Genomic DNA, 13,230 nt, shown 5'->3' with positions numbered 1-13,230 from the left:
ATATGTTTGATAGCGTCCGATTGAAATAGGCCGATGGGGAGTACAAGCACCCAAATATGATTGGTTGTATGTTCGTATGGTATGTGGTATTTTGGGGGAACTCATTAAGATTTGTGCTTATAGTTTCAAGTTTATGTTTCAGGTACATGAGTTCAAAGGGGAAGGGCCCAGCCTGATCCCACCGCATCACCCTGTGATTTCCGTATTACAAGATTTTGGGATTTTATACTATGATAATATGTTACTATGATACAATTTTGACTTACCTAATATGAGTATCGTACATTTTGAATGAACTTAAAAAAAATTATCTGTATTTTGGGATGTTACACGGGCCTTCCGACATCGCTTTTTCATGATTTCAGAGATAGTTTGAGTGTTTACAAGCCCCCCGCTCAAACTGCCAGGGGGAGGGGGTGTTAGTGTATATTCATTATGGGTTATTATTATTTGTATAGTCCATATATGTTAGTCATGTTAGGCCCAAGGGTCTATACATTTTGCAAATGTACTATGTTCATAATGAGATGGAAAGAAAATCATTTTCCCTCAATGATATGTCGTTTTTCTTGGATTTCTAATAGGAGTAGGAAAACTAAGATTAATTGGGTTGTTTGGCATTAAAACCCAACTTTATCTTGTACTTATAAGTAACATTTTTTTTCTTCTAGCTCATTGCTATATTTTTTTTTCTATTGAAGAAACTCAAATTGACTTGTTTATATATTTTTATATATTTCCCTTCAAAGCATAATAGTCATGTTTCAACTTGAAAATAAAACTTTGTATAAAGTATTATTCACACAATCAAGTGGTTGTATTGTGTGAGTAGTACTTAAACTTACAATTGATTACATTCGGTTTATAAAGAATTATAATTAATCAAGACAATATTCTCACACTTCTATATAACTCCGCATATAAATTTTGGAGAAAATCAGAAACTCGTTTTGTATGATGTATGACCATCCAACCACTTATCAGTTACATTTGTTCCTAAAATATCGGTGTTTTGCAATTTAGTAGATGAACACTGAAATATTATTCACAAAGACTTCCCTTTTTTGTTTTTTATAGTATACTATAGGTTATATAAATGTAGATATTGATAAAGAAATAAACATTAGAATCATATCACCAGTGATACATAATCTTTAGTTGAAGATCTTATTTTCCACCATGTTTTCTGATAAAACTCGTGGCATCATATTCCGATTTTGGAAACTCTCCAAAGATTCTTTCATAATGGAATTCTCGAGAGCTTCATCTACCAAATATGGCACAATATATTTTTTCATATCATCGTCTGAAATTTCAAGATGTCCTCCTGTAACTGTTACGAATTTCACCTTCCCAGCCTCGTCCAATGTCCTCAACCCGATCCAATCTTCAATATATAATCGTGTCTATACATACATAAATATAGTTAGTATTTCACAAAAAAATTAAGTAGGCTTATACCATAAAAACCTTGGATGCATGGTCCATATCATAAACGAAATTGAAGAAATTTAAAGAATGGTATTGTATAAACCATAAATGTATGGTTTGTTGTTTCTAGACATAGGGCGTATTTGGCAAAACTAGAACATATATTGTAGCTTGTAGCCAGAAGTTGGTAGCTGGTAGCTAGCTGTAACTTTTATTTGTTATATGAGTATTTGACAAATATAGCTTGAAACTTTTGAAATGTGTAAAATTACATAAAAAGAAAATTATTTTAATATATATATATATATATATATATATATATATATATATATATATATATATATATATATATATATATATATATATATATAAGGACAATTATGAAAATTGATTAAAAAAGTTCAATAGCTAAACCCTCATATTCCTAAACGAATTTTTTTGTATAAATCAAAATTTTTATTGCAGTAAAAGCTAGAAGCTCCCAAACTTTTGCTGCCCACGCCCATACATAAGTGAAAATCAATAATCAAGGAAAGTATTGACAATGAGTTGTATTGTAAAACTCATTGATACATGGTACAAAAATTGGGATCTTGGGATTCGCTAATGAGTAATGTTGTAGAACCCAATTTTTAACAATAAATATGATCTAGTTCTAAACTACTTCTAATTCCATTTTTGTTTAAGACGGTACTTGAAATCTCGACCTCAAGGAGGGAGGACAACACTTATACTGTTGGGCTAGAAGCCCTTTGTTGTACAACTGATTGATGCATTGTTTGTATATACATAAATGAAAATCAAGATTTCGGGATGCATATGTATTGATGAATTCCAACATACAAGTCATAGATGCATACAGATTTACCTCTTTTGTTGGAAGTAATGGCTCCCAGGCTCCATCAGGGAAGTACCCAAACCAAGAAGTTTCTTTTGGTATCAAAACTGAATCTGTATCATCCTGGATCACATTTCAAGAGAGAAACTGCATTAAATAGTTGCCTATGCTATAGTGACTTCTACCTTATTTAGTAAAATTTCTACATTGCTGCCGAAAAAGAGAAGAGATACATAACATTACCATTATAAGCACCAAATTTTGTAAGCTAGTGAACCTTTCTTTGTATTTGGCATTTTTTTCAAACTCGTTATTTAGCTTTGGGAGGAATTTACACCCTTCTCTATACCCATCAATATCCTACAAAATGAAATTATGATTTAGTCCTTCAAGTTAATATGTTTTGATGAAGAGATAAATAAGTATTTGTACTCACAGTGGGGATCTTGACGTAATTTGATGGGGCAAAGTTTTCCTGTATAGACAATATCAAGTTTCAAGCAAATCCCAAGAAAGAATATGAAATCTTACATGAAAATAAGAAATTCTTTATCAAATGTTTGTAAGGATGAACAAATGTATTTATTGTCAAAACTCTTCAAGGTCTGAAAATATTATCTTCCTATTTGAAGTAGAAAATTTCATAAGAAATTTGGTCGTGTGAGATTATGCACTTCTTCAGTTTTGAAATCTTAATGTCACATAATTTTTATATGGGATAAACGCAAGAAATATAATCGTCCTTTTATAATGTTTTCTATTATAGGTTCCTATTTTCATTTATCACGACTTTTTACATTCATTTTTTCTTATTAAGACACTGTATGTTGAAAAAATCTACTTAATATAGTGGTGAAATTGATCTGTATTTGGATAATATTCTTATAACTGGGTAGAATTTTTAAATTATAGCGTTGTAATAAGAAGAAACAAAATTAGGATACTATGATGCTATCAGAAACAAATCATTAAAATACATTGTGATTTCTTACATAGTTACATTTAACCCATTTAGAAATGTTTCAATATTAAAAAAATTCCTAAATATCCTTTGATGCTCATAAAAATAAGAGAATTTTGTGCACTAGGTTTTATTTAAGGTTGCTTTTATTACAATAAAATGAAAGTTGCCAAGTTTTTAGAAGGTGTAAAATGTAAAAGACATGAAAAGTGATTATGCTTGAAACTAAGAAGATTGTGGAAATTGGCTATCGAAATGCCCTAACGTTGCTTGAGCATGATGTTGCTAGATATGTATATTAAACACTTAGTAATATGTTCAATAATCATGTCAATATTAGAGTCGTAAGATATTTGAGTTTCCGTAGCATATCATGCTTTTTTACATCAATAAATAAGTCGTTAGAAAATCTTTTTAATATAGTTATGTTGTTATCTTAACTTCCATTTATTTCGAAATCCTCTGTATTAGAATTCGATAACATCATTTTGGAATCATTATTTTACCAATTTTTCTAATTACATATTCTTCATCTTTAGTTTATAATATATCATATTCCATATTTTGGCATTTGTTTGTTCTGGGTTTTCCCTTTTAGAAGACATGCCAATTTCATTGATTAAATTGTCATATACCATAAGGGTATTGCCTCATACTCATATTTTATCCAAATCTTATACAATATAGGAAAAATGCAAGAAATATTAATGCACATTTTAAACTTTCTATAATAGCCATGCACTTTCAGTTTTCCTATTATATAAATGTACTTTCGGTGTTTTCTTATTACAACATTATACTTTAAATTATTTCGTATTAGGGGATTTCACTTTAGAACATCAACCGACTATAGGAATGGATAACCTAATACACTTTAAACCAGTCATCCCAGTGATATAGTGTTTTTTTTTTAATAATCAAATTCCAATAATAAATGAATTCACAGTACAATGTTGTAATAAGAAAAAATGAAAATATAATGCAATAATAAAAAAATTGAAAGTAAATTATTGTTTCTTTCATTTAGGTTAGGTTATGATGAAGATATGAAATTTAACCTGGACAAAGTCGCTATAAACCACCAAATCTATCAAATCAGCCAGAAGAATACACAACAAACCCGACTGCATAATGAAAACAAAATCTTTGTGAACAAAATGTTATATTGATTTTTGTGATCAAATCCAATGCAAGTGTATTTCTTGACAATATCTTAGACTTACACCACAAAATGGAATTGATGCTTCCCCAGCATGAGGACCTCCTAATGATATGTAATTTTTCACCTGTTATAACCAGTTGATATAGGTTCACATCATTCATATTGGCGTATAAATTGGCAAAAAATGAAACACTTTTTGCACAAATAAGAATTTAACCAAGGTAACTTGTTTTTCTTACAATGTTGCACACACATGTTGATACTAAAATGAAACATGGTTGTATATTTCGTATAAAAAACATCTTTTATGCATAAATAAAAAAACACCAAACATTGTTGCATAAATTGCAATTTTTGTCCCAAATATTGGTATCAGTCTAGGTCGAATGCAAATTGTTGGAATCCTAAGTCTTGTAAGACCTTGGAGACCAAGCAATCGTTAAATATGGCAAGATTGGTCATGTTTCCTAATTGTAATCTTATTCTACAAGTTAGGTAGTTTAGGAGTATATATATGTATAGATACCGAGATATGGTCTGTACACAAAAACACAACATAGGTTTTGAGCTATTTTCCTATTAATCAAAGAGATATTTTGATTATCTGTGTTTTTTCTAACTTGAATTGGTATCAGAGCTTCAGAAACAAGAATCTGTGAGATCAAATCTTACCTGTTGATAAGAAGATCAACATGTCAGGAGGGGATGGAGAGGCTTCGGTGAGGGTGAAAGAAATTGGATCAACCTCTGTTCAGTGCCGTATGCTCACGTCAACAAACTACATGGTGTGGTCAATGAGAATGAAGGTAGTATTAAAGATTCACAAATCTTAGGAGATAATTGAACCTAGAACTACAAAAAATCAAGACAAAGATGATTTAGCAATAGGTTTAATTTATCAATCAATACCTGAAGAACTCATAATCCAAATCGGTGAGCAAGAATCTTCCAAGGGACTTTGGGAAGCAATCAAATCAAGGCACATGGGGGCTGACCGCGTGAAGGAAGCACGATTACAGACCTTAATGTCCGATTTCGATCGTTTGAAGATGACTGAGTCGGAGTCGATCGACTCTTTCACGGGAAAGCTGTCTGGAATTGCATCCAAGGCAGCCGCACTAGGTGAATCGATCGATGAACAAAGAATGGTGAAGAAATTCTTGAAATCACTACCAAGGGCAAAGTTCATCCACATCGTCGCATCATTAGAGCAGGTACTGGACTTGAAAACCGTCGGATTTGAAGATGTAGTAGGACGGCTAAAGGCGTATGAAGAAAGGATTAGGGAGGAGGACGAGACCGGAGGTGAGGGTCAGACGAGGGTCCTGTTCGTCGACCATAGTGGAAACTCGAATCGGAAGAGTACATCGTCGAAGGGCAAATGGAAAGGGGCTGGTGGATCGGGTGGGTATAATCAGCATGAAGGATCCGGGTCTGGGTCTGCTAGATCACAAAACTCAAATGGGCCAAAATTCAAAAAAACCCCACACGGAATTAACCAAAATAAAACAACACAAGCCCAAGGAGGAAAGCCCAATTCTAATTTTGAAAAGAACCGCAAACCTAGAAAGGACCGCTCCAATATTATTTGTTACCGGTGCGATAAACCGGGCCATTTTGCGTCTCAATGCCCGGACCGAATCAAAAAATTACAAGAAAGTAATTTTGTTGAATATGACGATACCGACGAGGCCGTATTTTTACACGAGACCGTGTTTTTGAATGAAGAGAAGGTGATACCGTCTCGATACGACCCACAAGAAAACGATGTGTGGTATTTGGATAATGGGGCGAGCAATCACATGACGGGGAACTGGTCATTTTTCTCCGAGCTTGACGAAGGCATAACCGGAAGGGTTAAATTTGGAGACAACTCGTGTGTAAAAATCAAGGGAAAAGGTGTTATACTTTTCCAAGGCAAGAAAGGTCAACAAAGGCTGATGACGGAAATTTACTACATACCGGATCTCAAAAACAATATTATAAGTCTCGGACAAGCAACTGAAGCCGGGTGTGATATTCAAATGAAAGACAACTATTTAACCACACACGATGCCGATAATTGCCTATTAATGAAAGTACAAAGAACTTCAAACCGCCTTTATAAAATAAAATTACAGACTGGAGTTCCTATTTGCCTTCATTCCAGACTAAGTGAAGATGCGTGGCGATGGCATGAAAGACTTGGGCACATCAATTTCGAGTCAATGAAAAAGATGTCCAAGAAGGGTTTAGTCAAAGGGTTACCAAAATTAGATCATGAGAATCAATTATGTGAATCGTGCTTAGTCGGCAAGCAAACAAGAAAGTCCTTCCCAACCATGACGACATACAAAGCGAAACAACCATTGGATCTTGTTCACGGTGATTTATGCGGTCCGATCACGCCGGCAACCAAGGGTCAAAATAGATACATTTTCACACTAATTGATGATTTTTCACGATTTATGTGGATTTATCTCATAAAAGAAAAGAGTGAGGCGTTTACACACTTCAAAAAATTCAAAGCTTTGATGGAAAATGAAATTGGAAAGACTTTGAAAGTGTTTAGAAGTGATCGAGGAGGTGAGTTTACCTCTCTCGAGTTTAATTCTTTTTGTGAACAAAACGGAGTCAAACGCCATCTCACCGCCCCATACTCTCCACAACAAAACGAAATTGTGGAACGAAGAAACCGAACTCTTATGGACATGACACGAAGTATAATAAAGGCAATGCATGTTCCAAACTACTTATAGGGAGAAGCGGTAAATCACTCAACAAATCTAATCAATCGAGTTTACACAAGAGTCCTTGGTGATACAACTCCATACGAAAAGTTGTATAAAAGAAAACCGAATTTAGAAAATGTTCGTATATTTGGGTGTCTAGCACATGCAAAAGTTGAACCGGTTAATCAAAAGAAGTTGGATGCAAGATCAAGACCACTAGTACATGTTGGTTCCGAACCGGGTACGAAAGCTTACCGGTTATTTAACCCGGTAACACAAAAAATAATCGTGAGTCGAGATGTTATTTTTGATGAAACCAAAGGGTGGGATTGGATTAAAGAAGCAGGAATCAACAATGAAGAACCGAGTTCATTCATAATACCATGGGACTATCCAAGAGAAGATGTGAACAACAACCAAGGAAACGATGTAAACAATGATCCAATTGAATCGGATCAAGAGATTAGAGACGGAGCGGATGTACAAGATAATGAACAACTAAGTCCGGTAAATAATAATGTTCAACAAGGAGCTGCAAACCAGAGACCTTCGAGAGCAAGAGTACCTCCAAGACGATTTCAAGATTATGAGCTTGATCTTGACAATCTCGAAGAACTCCTTCTAACAACCAATGACGAGCCGGTATCGGTTGAAGAAGCGAAGAAAGAACCAGAATGGGTCAAGGCCATTGATGCAGAAATCAAGTCGATAAACAAAAATAATACTTGGACTCTTGTGAACAAACCTATGAGGGTGAAGCCAATTGGACTCAAGTAGGTGTTCAAATTAAAGAAAAATGCAGATGGCACCATTAATAAATACAAGGCAAGGTTGGTTGCTAAAGGTTACGTGCAACAACCCGGTATTGATTTTCAGGAAGTGTTTGCCCCGGTAGCTCGAATTGAAACCATTCGGTTTCTTATAGCCTTAGCAGCTACTCATGGGTGGGAGCTTCACCACTTAGATGTAAAAACAACATTCTTACATGGAGAATTAAAAGAAACTGTTTATGTGTCACAACCGGAAGGCTATATAAAGAAGGGCAACGAGCATAAAGTATATCGCCTTACAAAAGCACTATATGGTCTAAGACAAGCACCTCGAGCATGGAACACGAAGCTTGATGGGATTTTGAAGAATATGAAATTTCAAAAGTGCATGAAAGAACCATCGGTGTACCGGAAATGTGAAGGATCTAACTTGCTAATTTTAGCAATTTATGTTGATGACTTATTTGTCACAGGTACAAATTTGAGCATGATCAAGAGGTTCAAATTAGAGATGTCCAAGAACTTTGAGATGTCGGATCTTGGAAGATTAACTTATTACCTTGGCATTGAAGTTAAGCAAGAAGAATCGGGGATTACTATAAACCAAGAAGCATATGCTCAACGCATTTTAAAAGAGGCCGGTTTACATGACTGCTATCCGACCCACATACCGATGGAACCGGGAAATAAATTGTCGAAGGCTGAAGATGAACCCGAAGTCGACCCAACACAATATCGAAAAGTGGTAGGATGTCTTAGATACCTCTTGCAAACAAGACCCGATATGGCATATGCGGTTGGAGTTGTTAGCCGATATATGCAAAGTCCAAGAGAATCACATGGTGGTGCAATCAAACACATTCTAAGGTACTTACGAGGAACAACGAGATACGGAATTAAGTACGAGAGAATGGGACAAAAGCGGCTTATTGGTTATAGTGATAGTAGTCACAATGTTGACCCGGATGACGGGAGAAGCACAACCGGTCACATTTTCTACTATGGGTCATCACCAATTACATGGTGTTCACAGAAGCAAGATACCGTTGCTTTATCATCTTGCGAGGCTGAGTTCATGGCAGCCACAGCGAGTGCATGTCAAGCAATATGGCTTCAAGATTTGCTTGGGGAAATAATGAACAAAGCACAAGAGAAAGTTATTCTTAGAGTTGATAACAAGTCGGCTATCGAACTAACTAAAAATCCCGTTTTTCATGGAAGGAGTAAACACATTCACACGAGGTTTCACTTCATTCGTAATTGTGTCGAAAGGGAACAAGTGGAGGTGGAATACATTCCCGGTGAAGAACAAAGGGCAGATATTCTTACGAAACCATTAGCTCGAACCAAGTTCAAGGAAATGAGGAGCTTGATCGGGGTTGAAGAATTCTCTAGAAGGACTTAGAGATTCGGGGGTGATTGTTGGAATCCTAAGTCTTGTAAGACCTTGGAGACCAAGCAATCGTTAAATATGGCAAGATTGGTCATGTTTCCTAATTGTAATCTTATTCTACAAGTTAGGTAGTTTAGGAGTATATATATGTATAGATACCGAGATATGGTCTGTACACAAAAACACAACATAGGTTTTGAGCTATTTTCCTATTAATCAAAGAGATATTTTGATTATCTGTGTTTTTTCTAACTTGAAAGCAAAATGCATCATTTCATGTCATGTTATAAGAAATGCAGCTTATAATTGTACAGTTTCAACATATATACTCACCGGAGGTGCTCCATCACAAAATTCAAGAACTCCTCGTCCTACCATGTTACCCTACACAATGTCAAAATCACAAGCACTTATACATTTTTCACTTGTTTCATTGTTTAACAGTTCATTTTATTTGATTTCACCCCTCGTATTAAAAAATAAAATCAAAAATTAAAAAATAAAATTGGTGGTCACCTCTTACCATAAAGGAAAGTGTAATCAATATGTAAATTATGGCACCTTCCAATATATTTTAAGCTATGCTAGTGACTTGTATAGAGTTATCTAATATATTGTTAAATTATCTTGCCGTTGCACTGTTGGGGAAGTCATTTTTTTCATTAGAATGTTGTTTTTTAAGAAAAAAAATAAAATTAGATTAGATACAAGAAATAGCAACATGCTTTTAATGATTTGTTTATTATGACATCTTGCTTTCATTAATTTATATTAAAACATTATAGTTTGAAAAACTACCACTCATAGCATTATCTCAGATAAAAACAAACTTTCATTGCTATAATTAGGAAGTTTTTTCAAAATATATTGTCTTAATAAGAAAAAAAAATCACAAGTACAACATGGGAGATGTTTCAAAGTGCAACCATTTAATAAAGAGTAAAGATTGAAAGGACAATGTTGTAATAAAAATAAATAAAAGTAAGATGCTACAATACACAAATAAATGGAAGTATGTTCCCATTTATACCATTTAGCCCAAAGTCAATAGCGAGACATAAATGTTGTGTTTATGTAAAAAACAAATTAACATACTAATCGTCCTTACTTGGGAAAGTGAAACTATATTGTAACCTTTACTGAGTTCACTCATATTCTTCACCTGATATTTATGAAAAATATATACAATTAGAAACATGCAAGTTTGGGATGCCTAAAAAAGTAAAAAAAGAAAAGTATTTATCATTAGTTTCAGTACCTTTTCACAAGCAATCTCCGTCTATAGTACACAAAATGCAATAAACCCAAGTCAAACTTATTTTTCCAAAAACTAGAATGCAATTTGAATTTTTTTTTTTTTTTTATGACAGTAGATGGTAGATAAATCACCTGTTTGTCAAATGGCATAAACCAAGAATCCAATATTCCATTCCCAATTTCTCTACAAATAATGCGTTTTTCAATACAAAAAATAAAAATACACATTTTAATAATGGGTTAAAGAGGCTATACATGCAATAACCATGACTATTAGACCACTCGCTTAAATGTTCAATGAATTGTGTGAGTCCTTCATTGTTGCAACTATCCGCAACGCCTATAAACAAATATACATGCACAAAGTAGAAACTTAGAAAAAAATTCTATAACTATAAGCTATATATGCAATAAACAACAATGAACTTTCATTTTACTTATTATAGCATCCTACTTCTATTTTCCATACCATAACTTTGTTATATGAAAAATCTAACAATCATAACAATGTCTACAAAATACAAAACAGTTTTCAATGTTTGGTAGATTTTTTAAAGTTCAATATATTAATAAGAAAAAGATATTGGAAGTAAATTTTTGTGCTATAAAGAAACAGAAGTAAAACGTTATAATACACAAATAAATATTCTTGCATATAGTTTTAACTATAAATAGTTCAACAAAACATATGGAAAACAGGAAGCTTCCCCCAATAAGCTAAGTATGAGGTCACATTGTCTACCGTTAAAACATTTAAAAAATTTACTAACTATTTATAGCCTTACGTCAGAAATCACTACGAGAAGGCATATTCAAACATCCCTTACATAATAAGATTGTATGTAAATATTGGTTACACACCACCCTACACTTAAATTTACACCTTACATCTCGTGTTTGTATTTAAAAAATAAAGTTTATTTAATATTAATTGTTTGTGTATTAAAAAAATATAATATATTTAAAATTAAAAACGAAAAGTAAAAAAAAAAAAAAATTAGAATGTTAGGAGTGTTACCACTTCCTTGCAAATGCTAAAAATTAAGTGTTGAGAGAGTAAATTGATGTGTCATTCAAAAAGATAATTTGGCAAGGTGTTAGGCAGTGGCAAACGCAGACTGTTTTAATAGGGATGTCCCTTGTATTTCAAGCGGATGCACTTAATAGAAAAAAACAAATTTTTTTTACACCACGTGCTGAAAATTGAGCAGTGGCCCGGGGCCCCCAATGCTCCACTAAGGTCCGCCACTGGTGTTAGAAGTGATACCCTCCTAAACCTTATAAGTAATGAAAATTTTCTAATCCAGTCAAACACAAAACATTTTCGTAAGTTAGAATGGAGAGTGACGTTTGTCTTTGTAACACGATGCTCTTAAAAGTACATATATCAATAATGTATAATAAGTATTTTAAATAAATAAGATTTATTTATATGTAAACATAATCTAACTTTTCCCTTTTGAATCGAATACTTAAAAAAATCTCTATATCCAAATTTGAAGAATATTTGAGAATGTTGTCAGATATCAATGATGAAACTTTTGATAGACCCAGTCGATGGATTTATGGACCTCAAAAAAAATCCCCATGGTAGGTGCTTTAAGATATAAAATGAGCTGTAAGATGTTGTATAAAAGTCAAATAATCCATAACAAAGTAATCAAATGAAACCATCAAACGATACACTAACAAGATCTAAGCACGAACCAACATAAGAATAAATTCAATAACTTACTTTCCTACAATAAACAATAAAAATACAAAAGCAGTAGAACAACTCAAGGGTATTTAACAAGATCGTCCGACTAAGTTCCATGAAACTCCAAATCGGATTATGCAATGATTAATATTGGAAGAGAAACACTTACCATGAAAGACAACAAATGGGGTAGAATGTGTGATTAATGGAAGCGAAGTGAAGATGATAAAGAATCTTATTACTGCAGCAGAAGCCATAAAAGGAAACTTTAGGTGGAGTAAGAACGATCAAAAGGTTAGAAACACAACTCTTTCTGAAGTGCAATCTGGGACTGTGAGGATGTAAGTGTAGGTCGATTGCAATTAACAAATATTGAAGCTCATGTTGAAGTTGATAGTTTTTATTAGACGAATTCTGATCCTACTTAGTTTTTGTTGTTTTCACAAAAGGGAAATGTAATGATCAATAATGTATTAAACGAGGTTCATGCGTAAAGGAATGTAAAACAATTTTATGATTTTAATAAGGGCAATTGATGTACTATTGTTTAAACCATGCAAATATATATATATATATATATATATATATATATATATATATATATATATATATATATATATATATATATATATATATATATATATATATATATATATATATATATATATATATATATATATATATATATATATATATATATATATGAAGCTTAGGAATAGTAAACTGGACAATTTTTTTTTGACAGAAATAGTCACTACACTTTGCTCCTCGTTCTTTACATATTTTGATATTTTTGGTCCTTGCAATCAATATTTTTACACTTTTTAAGAACCTTTTAATATTTAAAGTTTGGCCACAAAATTTTAACGGTTTGACAACTTTGATCTCTTTTCTAAAAATTTGTTAATTCCTACCCCTTTAATTCTTTAACCGTTTTGGAACTTTTGATCCTTGCAGTCAAAACTTTTACATATTTTCATAAAAACATGAAAAAAACGGTCCAAGGCA

General features: G+C 33.0%; 1 protein-coding gene across 2 annotated transcripts; it reads right to left on the bottom strand.

Moving 5' to 3' along the window:
* Window positions 1-934: 934 nt before the first annotated feature.
* On the bottom strand, window positions 935-12,637 carry LOC111877375 (uncharacterized). Of its 2 annotated transcripts, XM_023873904.3 has the most exons (12): window positions 12,392-12,636; window positions 10,779-10,863; window positions 10,656-10,707; window positions 10,525-10,545; window positions 10,375-10,428; window positions 9,600-9,650; window positions 4,454-4,516; window positions 4,289-4,354; window positions 2,706-2,744; window positions 2,513-2,629; window positions 2,300-2,392; window positions 935-1,406 (listed from the first exon to the last, which is right to left on the bottom strand). In XM_023873904.3, exons 1-12 carry the CDS (start codon window positions 12,477-12,479, stop codon window positions 1,155-1,157), a joined length of 981 nt encoding a protein of 326 aa, XP_023729672.1. In that variant the 5' UTR covers window positions 12,480-12,636; the 3' UTR covers window positions 935-1,154. The 2 variants fall into 2 exon arrangements, with proteins under 2 accessions (XP_023729672.1, XP_023729673.1); XM_023873905.3 differs by lacking the exon at window positions 10,375-10,428 and having other exon boundaries at window positions 12,392-12,637.
* Between the last annotated feature and the right edge of the window lie 593 nt (window positions 12,638-13,230).

This window comes from Lactuca sativa, chromosome 3 (assembly GCF_002870075.4).
Source record: "Lactuca sativa cultivar Salinas chromosome 3, Lsat_Salinas_v11, whole genome shotgun sequence".
Lineage (NCBI taxonomy): Eukaryota > Viridiplantae > Streptophyta > Magnoliopsida > Asterales > Asteraceae > Lactuca > Lactuca sativa.
Note: the sequence above shows the minus strand (reverse complement) of the source record. Positions and strands in the feature narration are given on the sequence as shown.